At 41.9% G+C, this 15,000-nt stretch overlaps 1 protein-coding gene across 1 annotated transcript in view; it reads left to right on the top strand.

The window, feature by feature from the left end:
• Window positions 1-11,268, top strand: part of LOC306917863 (transcription factor 12-like) — a gene marked incomplete at its 5' end in the record, with an annotated part of 26,710 nt that extends 15,442 nt beyond the window's left edge. Inside the window, 5 exons of the mRNA XM_079530760.1 lie at window positions 750-858; window positions 2,328-2,484; window positions 5,378-5,613; window positions 5,865-6,020; window positions 7,695-11,268. Coding sequence (XP_079386886.1) covers window positions 750-858; window positions 2,328-2,484; window positions 5,378-5,613; window positions 5,865-6,004 — 642 coding nt within the window. The 3' untranslated portion in view covers window positions 6,005-6,020; window positions 7,695-11,268. The remainder of the gene's footprint in view (window positions 1-749; window positions 859-2,327; window positions 2,485-5,377; window positions 5,614-5,864; window positions 6,021-7,694) is intronic.
• Between the last annotated feature and the right edge of the window lie 3,732 nt (window positions 11,269-15,000).

The following is a 15,000-nucleotide window of genomic DNA, read 5'->3' as shown; positions in this document are numbered from 1 at the left end:
TATAGCATTTTATGTAGACATAGCACTATATGCATAGTTTCATTATATAGATATTCCACTGTTACGTTCTTAGCTTATAAGTATGATTCATGATAACTATGTTTGCCATGCTTTTTTGTTCTTGCATAATGTAAATCACTCTGGATTAAGAGCGTCTGCCTAAATTGTAAATTGGTAACACAAAAGAGTCCTGCATATGGCACTTGTTTCCATTGTGGTCCAATGTATTCAATTGATCAACGTTACAACGTAGCATAAAGATTTGCACAATTAACACTTGACAACATCAACAAAACACTATTAGGAAAAGGAGGAAGAGGAGAATGTCAGGCCAATTTCGAAAGGAACCTGTGATTGACATATTTTAAGGAATTTAAAAAATACAGTTTATATAGGTATAGGATTTAGAAGACATTCTGTAGCATCTGGTCTCATGGGTTGTAATGGATGGTGTCAGGAAAACATTGTAGCTGCTGCTGGCTGACGCCACGGGTAAACTAAAAGCTTCTTCTCTCTGGACGGACGTATTGTCACATGACAGCCTTGTCCTTGACCAGTCCTTGTCGCTGTGTGTGTGTGTGTGTGTGTGTGTGTGTGTGTGTGTGTGTGTGTGTGTGTGTGTGTGTGTGTGTGTGTGTGTGTGTGTGTGTGTGTGTGTGTGTGTGTGTGTGTGTGTGTGTGTGTGTGTGTGTGTGTGTGTGTGTGTGTGTGTGTGTGTGTGTGTGTGTGTGTGTGCGTGCGTGCTCCAGGGTGCCACCCACCATCGCGACGATGCCAGTCTGAACAGCAGCCATGGAGGGCTGCCCAGTGCCGGCTCCACATCCAGCGCTGAGCTGAGCCACCTCGAAACCTTCCGAGGTCTGTCTGTCTGTCTGTCTGTCTGTCTGTCTGTCTCTGTCTCTGTCTCTGTCTCTGTCTCTGTCTCTGTCTCTGTCTCTCTCTCTCTCTCTCTCTCTCTCTCTCTCTCTCTCTATTCGGCACAAACCAGGGACTAAATTAATTTCGCTCCTATGCCACCAAAATGTGGAACGCCCTACCAACAGTCATTAAGACATGCAAATCCTTTGACTCCTTCAAAACTGCTCTCAATGGGCACCTACGGACCCCCGGAAAATCTGAACCCCCCCCCCCCCCCCCCCCCCCCCCACCCCCTTTCCCCCTTACTGTATATGTTTCTTTTTACCTCCTTACATGATTTCCTGTTTTTTATATAGAAGTGTATATTTGTTCGTCTCTGAATGTTCTGATGAATTGAACATGGTGGACCCTGATGTAAACAAGTGTAATGCTCTATCAGTGTGTCGTCCACAGTAACAGTCATTGTACTGAGTTGTGCTTTCATGTGAAATGTACCCATTCTGCAAACTGTTAATAAATATTTCAATCAATCAATCAATCTGTAACCTCTAATCTCCATATTTTTACGTTATTCTACTTTTAACGCTTTTTGGAATTTGAATCCTGTGAAAGTATACAGGTTTTGGACATATGAGGTTTCCACCTGACAGAGACGATAATTAAGCAATAGGCCTATTGTAATATTGCAATTATACAACAGTTACCCTTAAAACTAAGAGAATCACGGAAAGATTATGATTTTTCAATAACAGATGTAGTCACTATACGACCACAAATTAAACTAGCTAGCCATAGCCAGCGAGTCTGCTGCGCTCTGGGAGAAAAGCACGGCTGATTTCTTTGTTTTTATTAGCCGTTCCAATATCGTGGTTTGAAGCACGGCTTAGAAAGCCATTTGAACCAATCAGATTGCTTCCTCGAAACGACCTGTTGTATAATATACCAGTAATTTCCAGTAATGTCATGAAGAATTGAAAGAAAAATCGAAGAAATTCCATGAATTAGATTATTGAAGAAGTTAATTTAAAGAAATTAATATTGAAGAAGTAGTGAAAATAGCCGGGCAGAAACCTCTTATCTCCATATATACTTACTTTATTCTACTTTTACGGTTTTTGACTTTGAATCCTGTACCATTTACACTTTAGTCTCTCCTCCGCATCATCAGTGCCCATACCCAAGGCGGTACCCAAGGCGGTACCCAAGGCTGTACCCAAGGCCCTACCGACTGTGCCACCGTGCCCCATTACATTGCAGTATTTACTAAAACAGTGTGTGTGTGTGTGTGTGTGTGTGTGTGTGTGTGTGTGTGTGTGTGTGTGTGTGTGTGTGTGTGTGTGTGTGTGTGTGTGTGTGTGTGTGTGTGTGTGTGTGTGTGTGTGTGTGTGTGTGTGTGTGTGTGTGTGTGTGTGTGTGTGTGTGTGTGTGTGTGTGTGTGTGTGTGTGTGTGTGTGTGTGTGTGTGTGCAGGTCTGGCTGCGGGCCTGGCTGGACAGGTGGCTGCCGCTCTGGAGCTGAAGCTGGAGAACCAGGACAAAGATGACATCCACTCCTCTGACGACCTGGACTCCAACGCTGACGGGGACAAGAGGGACATCAAGACCCCCCGCGGAGGCACCCGGACCAGGTATATATTAGACTGGAACTCACCTATGCTTTCTATGGCATAGGCAGCACCGGGAGAAATAGACACAGCTGCAGGACATGAGACTAATTAATTAGAGCGACAGAGAGAGAGAGAGGAGTGTGTGTGTGTACCTGTGTACGTGTCTGCGTCAATTTAACAAAGGTGCAGACGATCAGTATAATAAGGGAAGATTAGCGAAATGTGTGGCAAATCTGCAAAAAAAATGCTTACCACTAGCTTTCTTCATAAATGTGTTCATAAAGTTGTCTACTATAACATATACATTTGTTCCAAACCAACTCCCTTGGGGAACTTTGTGACAGCTGCTGAAAGTTGGGGTACCATTAAGAACCAATATAAGGCAAAAACTTCCAAATTTCATTATACTTTAAGTAGCATGTGATGTGTCAAACATGGGGTTTTTCATGATTCTGAATCCATTGCAAGCATTAGTTTTGCACAAAAAACACTCCTTCGCCTAAAAATGGCCATAGCCGTCATCACAAATGTGATGAGGTCAGCACATTTGGTGTGGCTATGGCCGAATTTAGCCCAAGGAGTGTTTTTGTGCAACAATAATGCTTGGAATAGATTCAGCATCATGAAAACCCCCTAGTTTGACACATGACATGCTACTTTTGGGAATTTTGCCTAATATTAGTTGTTAATGGTACCCCAACTTTCAGCAGCTGTCACAAAGTTTCCCAAGGGAGTTGGGTTGGAACACATTTATATGTTATAGTAGACACATTTATGAACATTTATCTGTGAAGAAAGCTAGTGGTAAGCATTTTTTTGCAGATTTGCCACACATTTCGCAAATTTTCTCTAACTAGTAATCAGCAGAGAGGGAGCGACGTTTGCACTATACTCTATGCCGAATTGAAGTGGACTCAGTCCCAGACTTTTTTTTTTCTCCCTGGAAAAAGTTCAAATTCCTCAAAATTGTACTTAAGTGCAGTACTTAAGTAAATGTATTTAGTTACTTTCCACCACTGCCTTTACCCCAGTTACTGGGGGGGGGGGGGGGGGTCCACCACAGATAATTGTGTTTTTGGGGGGGTCCTTCACGTATTAGAAGGACAATATCAGTCACCAAAATTAAGTTAAAATGGAGTTTGAAGCTACAATGGGTTTGTATAGGAAGGGGGAGGGGCTGCTAAAATGAATATCAAATATCTAATTACTGAATCGAAGAACTTTAAAAACTGTCTGGGGTGTTTATTCACATAAATCTGAATAGACGATAAAATGACCAATATTATCCCTTTAAACCCATTAAGACCTGAGGCCCATTCTATATAAATGAATGACAGCAAATTAATAAAATCAGCAGTTCTCACCAAATCAGCAGTTCTCACAGAAGCCAACAGGCTTCTTTTGTTTAAAGTGGGAAATTTGGTATATATTCTTTTTTATTGGCCTAAAATATTGTCTATATTCATACATTCATGAATCCACTTGCTGACCGGCTGTCACTGTTGGGCAATTATTTGTATAGGGGTTTCTTGTGACCCTACCATTAACATCCATCCATGCTTGGAATGGATTCAGAATCATGAAAACCCCCTAATTTGACGTGTCACATGCTACTTAAAGCATAAGGAAAGTTTGAAATTTTTGCCTGCCATAGGATGTTAATGATAGGGTCACAAGAAACCCCTATAAACTAAATTGCCCAATAGTGACAGCCGGTCAGCAAGTGGATTCATGAATGTATGAATATAGACAATATTTTGGCCCAATAAAAAAGACTATATACCAGATTTCCCACCCGTCCACCTCGACTGCCGGACTATTTCAATTTTCAATGTTCAATAATAGCAGATGTACAAGCTCAGAGCGCCACGAAGTGGTGAACCAAAAACAGAACATCAATGGATAAAAAACAACACCCAAAGGCAGAACAACAAACATGTGCACATCGGCAGAACATATCGAACAGGAAGTTGCAACAGCTACGATGAGTCATCGTAGAGCTGCTCTCAGCTGCCAAAACGTCTCTCAAACGGGAAGCGAGGAACGCACACGTTGTCGCCTGGATCAACGACAGGTCTGCTACAGGTCTGCTCAAGAGGGGCGCGACGACGCAAGCATAAAAACTAAAAAAAGCTAAACAGAATCCAGGTCTGGTGATGAGTCGCGGCGGGCGTGTGCACGACAAAACGAGCATGCGCGCAACAAATTCAACAGGACCGCACTCACGTAAATATACTCTTGCGTTGTCGCACCGCAACTTCTCCTTGTAAAAAAACGCAGGTCTTCATTGAAAATGAACTATAGGAGTGTTATATCGCTTCATGTTTGAAACAGTGTTGTTTTTGGCAGCAAATTTTGAATTTAGTTTTTAGTCACAATTTAGTCACCTGGAATGTTTTAGTGTTAGTCTAGTTTTAGTCGACTAAATATCAAGATTTTAGTCTGATAAATCTACAGGTGATTTAGTCGACTAAAATGTATTTTAGCTGGCCTTGATGCCGTCGTAATGACTGTTTTTACACTTGCTGAAAATAGCCGATCTACAAGCTTGTGTGCTTGATCAACGCGTTGTGTTCTTGTAGATCTGCTATTTTCAGCATGTAACCAAGTGTAAAATGACTTATACTGGATCTCTTGTCCACTAGTCCCTTCCTAACATTTTAGTCTAGTTTTTGTCTGTTGATGAAATTGTTAATATATTTAGTCTTAGTTTTCATTTAGTTTCCATTCAGTTTTTGTCAGTGGAAAAAGGTAGTCGAGGAACATTTTTAGTTTTTGGGGTTTTAGTCGACGAAAACAACACTGGTTTGAAATGCCCTTTATTAGTCTCTATACAAACGGCATCTCCTATATATAAGTCTCCAAACTGACCTGGGGTTCTGTTTGTTCATCCCGTCCCGTTCCCGCTCCGCAGCAGCATCAACGAGGACGACGACAACCTGAATCCGGAGCAGAAGGCGGAGCGTGAACGCGAGCGGCGCATGGCCAACAACGCGCGCGAGCGCCTGCGCGTGCGCGACATCAACGAGGCCTTCAAGGAGCTGGGCCGCATGTGCCAGCTGCACCTGAAGAGCGAGAAGCCGCAGACCAAGCTGCTCATCCTGCACCAGGCCGTGGCCGTCATCCTCAGCCTGGAGCAGCAAGTCAGAGGTCAGTGTTGTAGCTCGACTGTTCAGTATTTTAGCCAGTGGTGGAAAAGGTACTCAATTGTTTTACTTTAAGTAAAAGTACCAATACTGCAATTTAGAACTACTATACCGTTACAAGTAAAAGTACGGAATTGAAAATGTACTTGAGTAAAAGTACAAAAGTATCGGTATCAAAATGTACTTAAAGTACTAAAAGTAAAAGTATTCAACCTAATGGCTTGGTTTTGCTTTGTACACCTCTTCAACCTCCAGAGCGTAACTTAAACCCTAAAGCAGCCTGCCTTAAGAGGAGGGAGGAGGAGAAGCTGTCGGGGGTCTCTGGGGGGGGGGACTCTCAACAGGCCCACCATCCCGGCCTCAGCGACGCATCCAATCCCATGGGCCACCTCTGAGTACAGTAGCACACAGGTACTGTACAACCTGATTGATTGATTGATTGATTGATTGAAATATGTATTAACAGTTTGCAGAATTACAGTACATTTCAAGCACAACTCAATACAAAGACTGTTAACTGTGAGTGGACGACCCAATAAAGCATTACACTTGTTTACAAGAGGGTCCACCTTGTTCAAATCATCAAAACATTTAGAGACGTACAAATAGACACTTCTATATAGCCAAAACAAAGAGAACAGGAATTCATCATAAAATAAAAAAAAGGGAAAAGAAACATATACAGTGAGGGGGAAAAGGGGTGGGTGGTGGGGGTTCAGATTTTACGGGGGCCAGTTTCGAATTGCAGCCGTCCGTAGGTGGCCTTTGAGAGCAGTTTTGAAGGAGTCAAGGGATTTGCATGTCTTAATGACTGTTGGTAGGGCGTTCCACATTTTGGTGGCATAGTAGGTAGGTTACACCTACTGCACTGTACACCAGTGGTTCCCAAACCTTTTCATGTCAAGGACCCCCAAATTTACACTAATTAGCCCCACGGACACACATTTGAAGAGAGATGCCAGGGACCCCAATAAGAGAAGATTTGTACAGCTCTAGCAGTGATACTCAACGCGTTTCAAAGATCATGATTGCTTTATTTGTTTTTTTTTCTTTCCAACTGCAGCAGCAGGGGAAAAAAATTATGTTTCTCCTATAGTTAAAAGACAACACAGACTCATACAAGAATAAATATATCAAGTGCAAGACAATACTATATAAATAAGTCCTAAAAAACTACAGGAATCCATAAAAAAAGCACAGCCAGATATATATTAAAAAAAAAAAAAACATTTAAAAACTGAACATAGAGTTCATGTCCTATCTGCCATGGAGTCTGATCGTCTGCATGGGGACCCCCGGTTTGACATGCATTAGTCTACGGACCCCCATTTAATGGCATTTCTATCTCTGGGACCCCCCCATTTATATTGTCAAATCAATGTTCATTTAACTCTGAGAGTGTACAAAATGGATCCAAATGGACCCCACTTTGGGAACCATTACTGTACATCATCACCTACCTACTAGGGGTGTAACGATACATTTTAACAGCGATACGATACGTATCACGATACATGGTTGACGATACGATACATGGACGATATTGGTTCACTATTGCGATAGTATTTAAATGCCTCTTTTTCTTTTTTTCTTCTTAAAATAGCATAGTAGTATACAACAAGTATACAACAAGTACTTAATATTGACACAATCGATTATTTGCATTGCAAAACGATATACAATACGATACAAAGTCAATGTTGCTGTTTAGATTAATTCGATTCTTGAAATTGAAATCAATTGTTCGATGCAGTTACTATAATCGTTACACCCCTACTGCCTACAGTATAGACCAATGGTTCTCCAACCTTTTTCATTTCAATATTCAAAGATAGCAGATCAAAGATAGCAGATCTACAAGCTCATAGTGCGGCACTCTGTGCCACGCTACGAGCTTGTAGATCTACCGATCTAGCCGATCTACAAGCTCACAATGCGACCCGCTGTGAGCTTGTAGATCAGCTATTCTCACCGATGATGATAATGATGATGATGATGACATCACAATAGGGATGAATAAGGAGGCAGAATATGGCTTGTTGTATTGCATCTCTTGATTGTAAATACTGTTCTTCTCCTCTCCAGATCAAATGCGATCCAGATCATTTCTGTAAGATAAAGAGATGGTGATCTTGCCTCTCCCAGTGGTCAGACCGGACAGGACACACACGTTTTGTGACACCAATTGGAAGAAACGGACCACTTTTCAAGCGAAAAACTACCAAGACTAACACAATCCAATCCTATACGATTGAAGACGATTGAAGACGATTGAAGACCCAGCCCCAACCCCCCCCCCCCCCCCCCCCCCCTCTGTGACAACAGCCAATGTCTATCAGCGAATTTCTGCCCACGAGAAGAAAAAACTTCTTCAGCACATATCACTATCTGAACAAACAATCAGAGAACTGACGCAATCTCCTCCGAGCCCAAAGTGGAAATTGCCTTGTGCCTAAAACTGAATTGACGAATGCATTGTAACAGCAATTGTGTTTTTGTTTGTTTCTTTTTTTTCTTTCTTCTATTTATTATGTTATTGAACTATAAAGTGTATGTCTAAAGGGAAATGTAAGTGATTTTTCAAAAGAGAAGCATGTTAGCTTTTCAGTCAATCTACAGTTTGCCAGGTGTCGCCCCCCAAAAAATGAAAGAATAAATCAAACAGAAGCACTTAGCCCCGACGAGCCATGGGGAACGACAGAGATTGAAATGTATTTATTGGCCAGTGTTTAAGAGTGATATTTATAACCCCACACTGTAAATGTTTATTGGTGAGAGACTTACGTGCCCCGTTCAAAACGAGAAAAAAAAGACTATATATTATTTATAATTTATAATTGTATCCCATTCCACAACGAGCAGCATCTTCTAAACCAAAACTAACCTACAGAATGCTTGGTTCCTTCTCTGTAGCATATTGACCGACCGCCACGGAATGGACCAAACACAGAACGCTTCCTGCTGCTGCCCCCCCCCCCCCCCTCCCCATTGTGTGAGCTCTCCAGTACAAAGAGCCCGAGTTGGACTTGGGTTAACGTGTTAAGACGTCGCGCGACAGAAATAGATGATTTTACAAGCTCACAACACGTCATGGTGTAACACACCCGTGAGCTTGTAGATATTACTCTAGTGCTATAGTCTTAGTGGCAAAGGTGGCAGAAGGATGGCAAACTCTAGTTTAACTGAAAGGACAATGTTAGACGTACGTGTGTGTGTGTGTGTATGTGTGTGTGTGTGTGTGTGTGTGTGTGTGTGTGTGTGTGTGTATGTATGTATGTATGTGTGTGTGTGTGTGTGTGTGTGTGTGTGTGTGTGTGTGTGTGTGTGTGTGTGTGTGTGTGTGTGAGTGTGTGTGTGTGTGTGTGTGTGTGTGTGTGTGTGTGTGTGTGTGTGTGTGTGTGTGTGTGTGTGTGTGTGTGTGTGTGTGTGTGTGTGTGTGTGTGTGTGTGTGTGTGTGTGTGTGTGTGTGTGCGTGCGTGTGTGTGTGTGTGTGTGTGTGTGTGTGTGTGTGTGTGTGTGTGTGCGCGTGCGTGCGTGCGTGTGTGCGTGTGTGTGTGTGCGTGCTTAGTGAGTAAAAAATACAGAGAGCAAACTATTTACAAACCTTAGCATTCCCTGCATATTTTTAGTGTCTTAACTAAAGGGGAAAAAAGGGGGGATTTCATTGCCCTTTAGTACCTTTGCCATAATAGTATTACGTGTAAACAATTTGATGTGTTTTTGCAGATTGTTGTGATGTTTATCACCACCACAGGTACACATTATACGACTCGACACAACCTTTGGTCAGAGCCATGTCAAATGTGTTTGGCTGCTCTTTCTTCCCCAAAAAGGTGTCTTAACTAGGCAAATACTTAACGTATACAGTACTTGTAATTAGGTTGACTTTTCACCGTGACACCAACGTAAATGAGTCGCGAGAGCACCGTGAGCTATATCCTGGTTTTTGGTAGGTAGACCGCCAAGACCGGAATGAACCGGAATAGAACAAGCAAGTAATACGTTCCACGATAGCGCTGTTGACTCCTCGTCAGACGTCAGAGGCCACTCCTATAGGACTGACGATAAAATTGAACCTGTTCTATCTTGTCACAATAAACGATTCACGGTAATGGGCACTACTTTAAATACACCTACTGTAAGACTAAACTGTAAAAGTTGTATAATGTGTACCTGCACATGCTCTGGACTTCAGCAGACATAGCTTTCTCTTTGTTATTTCCTGCCACTGGCTAAATCAGAAATTGCTTTACCGAAGAAGTTGTAGATTCAAAACGATGACCATAGTATCTCCTGGCCTGATGAACATAAAACTTTATTATTTTTTGTTCCTGTCAATAACACAAGCACAAGTACATGTGTTTCAAAGAATGTTACTTCTGTAGGTAAAGAAAAACTATACACATAACTATGTTTATTTGTACTGTACGTTGAGCATACATGTTAAATGGTGTTTTGATCCAAGCGGTGAAAAGTACACGACACAGTAAGCCAGACTAGATAGTTCTTTGAATTCACATGAATTCAATTCAATATCCAAATAGTTGGTGTCTTAGAACAGTAGTGCAATTATGAACAAACGCAGAAATGATTCATTCATTCATTTCAGTTATTTTTGTTTCAAGACATTGGTCATGGCTTTATTTTTTTTCACCCCCTATCAGTGTGCATGCTTTATGTTTTCCCTTTATTAAGTTAACTTTTGGTCTTAAAGTCAATTGATTTCTTTGTATATTTGTCTTCCATCAATAATCTAGACCTTAAACTATAAGGCTGCCACATCCAGAATAGAGTATTCTTTCAAAAAGGGAAATCGGTTATACAATGGATATGCCACTCTGTGAGTTTACAAAAACAATTCATATCCTTTAAACATCACAGAATAAGTGAAGTCATGATATTTTCCCTGACTGCATGTGGCCTTCGCACTTAATTTCAGTATTCATGTTGGCAGACTTTGGTTGGGGGTTATAAACGTATGTCACTTCCTGTTCTCTTTCCTTCCTTCCTTCCTTTGTGTTTCTTTTTTTTATTTCCTGTTGACTTCCTTTGTTCCTTTGTTTGTTTGCTCCTCCGTTTGCCAAGCTAGACATGTGCTGTATTCCCCGACGCTTTCCCTTGTATAATATATGAAAAAAAAATCAAAAGGTTAAAAAAAAAACATTTGGCTTATTTTTCACTGTAGTTAGTCTTTTATACAATAATACTGTAAGAATATTTCTTGAATTCTAAATATTACTCTTTCTAGATTTTTGAAATCGAAAGTTTTGAGTAAAAAAGTTTCTTACTTTATTTTACTATATTAGATAGTAAAAATGTACGGTTATTTACCATAACCTGTTCATTATTATCATCATCAGACAAATTACAAACGGCATCTTAAGAACATAGTAGGACTGTTGCTCAGTCTAGTACGTAAAGAAAAGGCATTATATGAGCTTCAGATTCCTCCATCTTACTTTTCAGTCTGTTGTTGTTTGATTGAAAAAAAGACTTGTTCTCGTGTCAAAAGAAATTCAAGGTATTGTCGATGCACATCGGGAAAAAGAAGAGAAAAAAGAAACAGCAACAACAAATTTGAATTTTCTGTCTCAGTTAACAGAAAACACAAAATGTATATAACATTTATGTTGCAATAAATGTGCCATCTTTTTTTAAACTGGATTGTATGTGCATTTATTTCCTTGCAATGTCAGATGCTGGATGAAAGAGGCAGGGTGACCTGACAGTAACATGATAGTCATATACAGTACAGGCTTTCCTGTTTATATTCCCATAGACCAGGGCTGGGCAACTTTGACGATGGCAAGGGCCAATATAGTTCCACACTCACTCCAGAGGGCCACAGTGCATATTACTGTCGTAGTTCCAATATTTTTGCTATATTGGAACCTTGTAACCTCTTTATTGAATTGCAAATGCATTTAGTTATAGTTATGTTAACTTTATGAACTGTAACAACTGTTACAGTTACTGTTACAAAATATCCACAATAGGGACGCTATGGAGTTGTGAGAAATACTGCTCTAAAGAGTCTGAATGCACAGTATAGCCAGGTTTTATTATTTATTTCCGTTCGCATTCGGCTAAAAGATGAAAGCCTGGGGTCAACAACGCATTGGAAGATCTGACATATAGGAAGCCCCACCTCCTTGTATACTTCGCTGGCCAATAACAGCGCAGAGACGCGAACCAATAGGATCTACCGCCTGTTTTCGACCGGCACCCGCCCCTCTATACCAGAAATCATACAGGCTCATGCATATATATTAAAAAAATATATGCCTGCCCTCCTTGGGCGTTGCAGTTCGTTGGAGCCATACGTAGATCTCATTCTCACGTCATAAATGTGTGGGCACCCCTGATGTAGGACTAGTAGCATGCCAAAGTTTGTGCTATTGCCATTGAGAATGCATTGGGCGTTTAAGTTAAATAACTCAGAAACTATGTGTCTCCACAGTAAGCTGAATTATAAAATGTGTGAATGGAGTTTCTAGGTGAAAGGGATTTTTTTGACGTGCCGTAGAGCTGCCATTGAGCCCCATTATAAATTTCTCAAATTTGAAAGCACTATATTTCTAAAACTATGAAACATTTCAAAGATTCCTTTTCAGGCAAACATGTCCACCGTAAGATGAACCTAAATAGGTTTGAATGGGGTTTCTAGGTGTAAGTATGTAGGACTAGTAGCGTGCCAAAGTTTGTGCTATTGCCATTGAGAATGCATTGGGCATTTAAGTTAAATAACTCAGAAACTACAAATCATTTCAAAGTAAAAAGTTCCAGCATGTGTCTCCACAGTAAGCTGAATTATAAAATGTGTGAATGGAGTTTCTAGGTGAAAGTGATTTTGTTCCATATAGAGCTGCCATTGAGCCCCATTGTACATTTCTCAAATTTGAAAGCAGTATATTTCTAACACTATGAAACATTTCAAAGATTCCTTTTCAGGCAAACATGTCCACAAGATGAACCTGAATAGGTTTGAATGGGGTTTCTAGGTGTAATTATGTAGGACTAGTAGCATGCCAAAGTTTGCCATTGAGAATGCATTGGGTGTTTAAGTTAAATACTGGGGGGTCATATTTTGACAGCAGAAACTGCCTGTCATAATTTCAGGTACATTATATATTTAAACGTGTGGAAGGCACGTTATGTCACACTGTCACTCAATTGATTACTGGCCAATCACAGCGCATCTTTTCATGCACTCTTTGATGCACCATGACGCACCATAGAGTATAAAGAAGGATAGAGACGAAGCTCCCCCCCCCCCCCCCCCCCCCCCCCGCTATTCATGTCAGTGGAAGTTGCTCAGTGGCGTTTTGAAGCACCCGGAAGAGCCTTCTACTTCCGCCTTTTTTTCGATTTGGGCAACAAAATTTGGTGCCCAAAATGCGGAAGTGCAAACGCGCTCAATGTTAAAGCCCAGCTGCACAGGGTTTCACAATCATACTTCCACGGGTCGGCCTGCAGTCTTACCTCCTCTTACCACTAGGGCCCAGTGCTTCAACGTTGGATAGCCTCACTGGCCCCTTGTGACGCACGCTCATGCTTCCGCAGGGCTTCGCAAGGAAATCCATTTCCAGAGCCGGAAATGGCGTCTACATTTAGATGTCTATGGGCTCATGGGCCAGGCTAATTGAACGCACAGTGTCAAGACATCTGCACAAAACGACCGTTGTGCATGGTGTTGTGAGCATCATGACATCCCCATGGCTCGATCTGTGACTGTGACAGAGTTGCAAGCTAAAGAAAATGCTGACTGCTGTTCTGTCTACGGAAAGCTCGATCAGCGTTGAGACGTAAATCACAGACATCTGTCGTCTTTTACATTTTAAAGGAGAAAAGAATGGAGAGAGAAAGACGGTCTGTGAGGTGGGGGGGTGGGCGTGCATAGAGCAAGCGCTGGAGAATATTGGCTCACCGATCAGTGAGCTGGATGCAATCCTACCTGGAGGGGAGAGGACAGATGGTGGTCCCAGTGAGCTGTGGCGTTCCACAAGGAAGCATACTAGGGCCTTTACTGTTTCTAATATGTAAACGACATGACATCAGCTTGTGACTGCAACTTGTTCCTGTTTGGAGATGACTCGGCACTGCTGGTTTCGGACAGGAACAAACTGCAGGTTGAAAAGGCCCTCAGCTCTGAACTAGGTAGAATCTGCAATCTTTGGATCAAATAGTAATCTCAGCAAGGCAGATGGCTTCAGAGTGGGTGACAATTTTATCACACAGATTTTTGGATTTGCCTCCATCCTGGAGGCAAATCTTTCCGGTGATAAAATGGCTATTGGCTACCAACGTAATCAAAAACGTCAACCAAAGAACAAGATTCCTATAGGATCTCCTCACTGGTCAACAAAAACACCTTCAAGACCCTAACAGGAGCCCTCGTACAAGGTTTCTTCGACTATGCATGCACCTCTTGGTACCACAGCATCTCAATGGCCCTTAAAACAAGGCTCCAGACTTCCCAAAACAAACTGAGAGGAAGCAGACAATCTGACAGTTTCTCAGAATCAAAGTTTCTTGAAGTGTTTTCTTCAACATATGAGAGGGAAATTTGCATTTGAAAGTTACATTTGTGACTGAAACCGGATCGAGGCACAAGCTCTAGATCTTCAGCCTGGCCTAGGCTGCAGTAGCAGCCCAACAAACATCACCAGGCAGCAAGTATAGCTACGAGGCCACCACCAGGCTAGCCAGCCAGCCACCACCACCAGGCAGGAGCAAGCAGCTAGCCACCAGGCCAGCCAGCCTTCACCAAGCACTGGCAGGAGCAAGCAGCCAGCCACCACCACCACCAGGCAGGAGCAAGCAGCTAGCCACCACCACCACCAGGCAGGAGCAAGCAGCTAGCCACCAGGCCAGCCAGCCAGCCAACCAGCCTTCACCAGGCAGAAGCACCATGACGACTCGGGCCCGAGGCAACATGATCAACACCAATGAGGAGTATCTATGCAGCAGGTGCGTGAAATGCTTGAACAGCAAAAAATGCACTACAAATAACTTATGCAGCAACAGGAAAAGAGTTATACAGATTTCACGCAAATAATCATGAATACTGCAAACCAGCGAGTGGATGAACTTTAATGAAGGAAGTAAATTAACTAAAATCCAGCCTCCATTTCACTCAAAAGGAGGTGGATGAGTTGAAATTGTTATGCAAAAGCTCTCCTCTAATTGTGTGTCCAATGAAAAGGATACCCACAAATTGGCTGTATCTCTACTGACGATAGATTCAAAATCAGACTATTTAGAGAGCCAACTTAGACACAGGATTCACTACACCAGGGGTTCTCAACCCGTGGGTCGCGATCCCTCGGGGGGTCGCCAAATTATTTTGGGGGGTCCCCAAAATTTTAAAAAAATATTTCATTTTTTAAAA

Source organism: Electrona antarctica (genome assembly GCF_951216825.1).
Source record: "Electrona antarctica genome assembly, contig: scaffold_850, whole genome shotgun sequence".
In the NCBI taxonomy this organism is placed as follows: domain Eukaryota; kingdom Metazoa; phylum Chordata; class Actinopteri; order Myctophiformes; family Myctophidae; genus Electrona; species Electrona antarctica.
The sequence above is the reverse complement of the archived record's forward strand: the minus strand, read 5'-3'. Positions and strand labels throughout refer to the sequence as shown.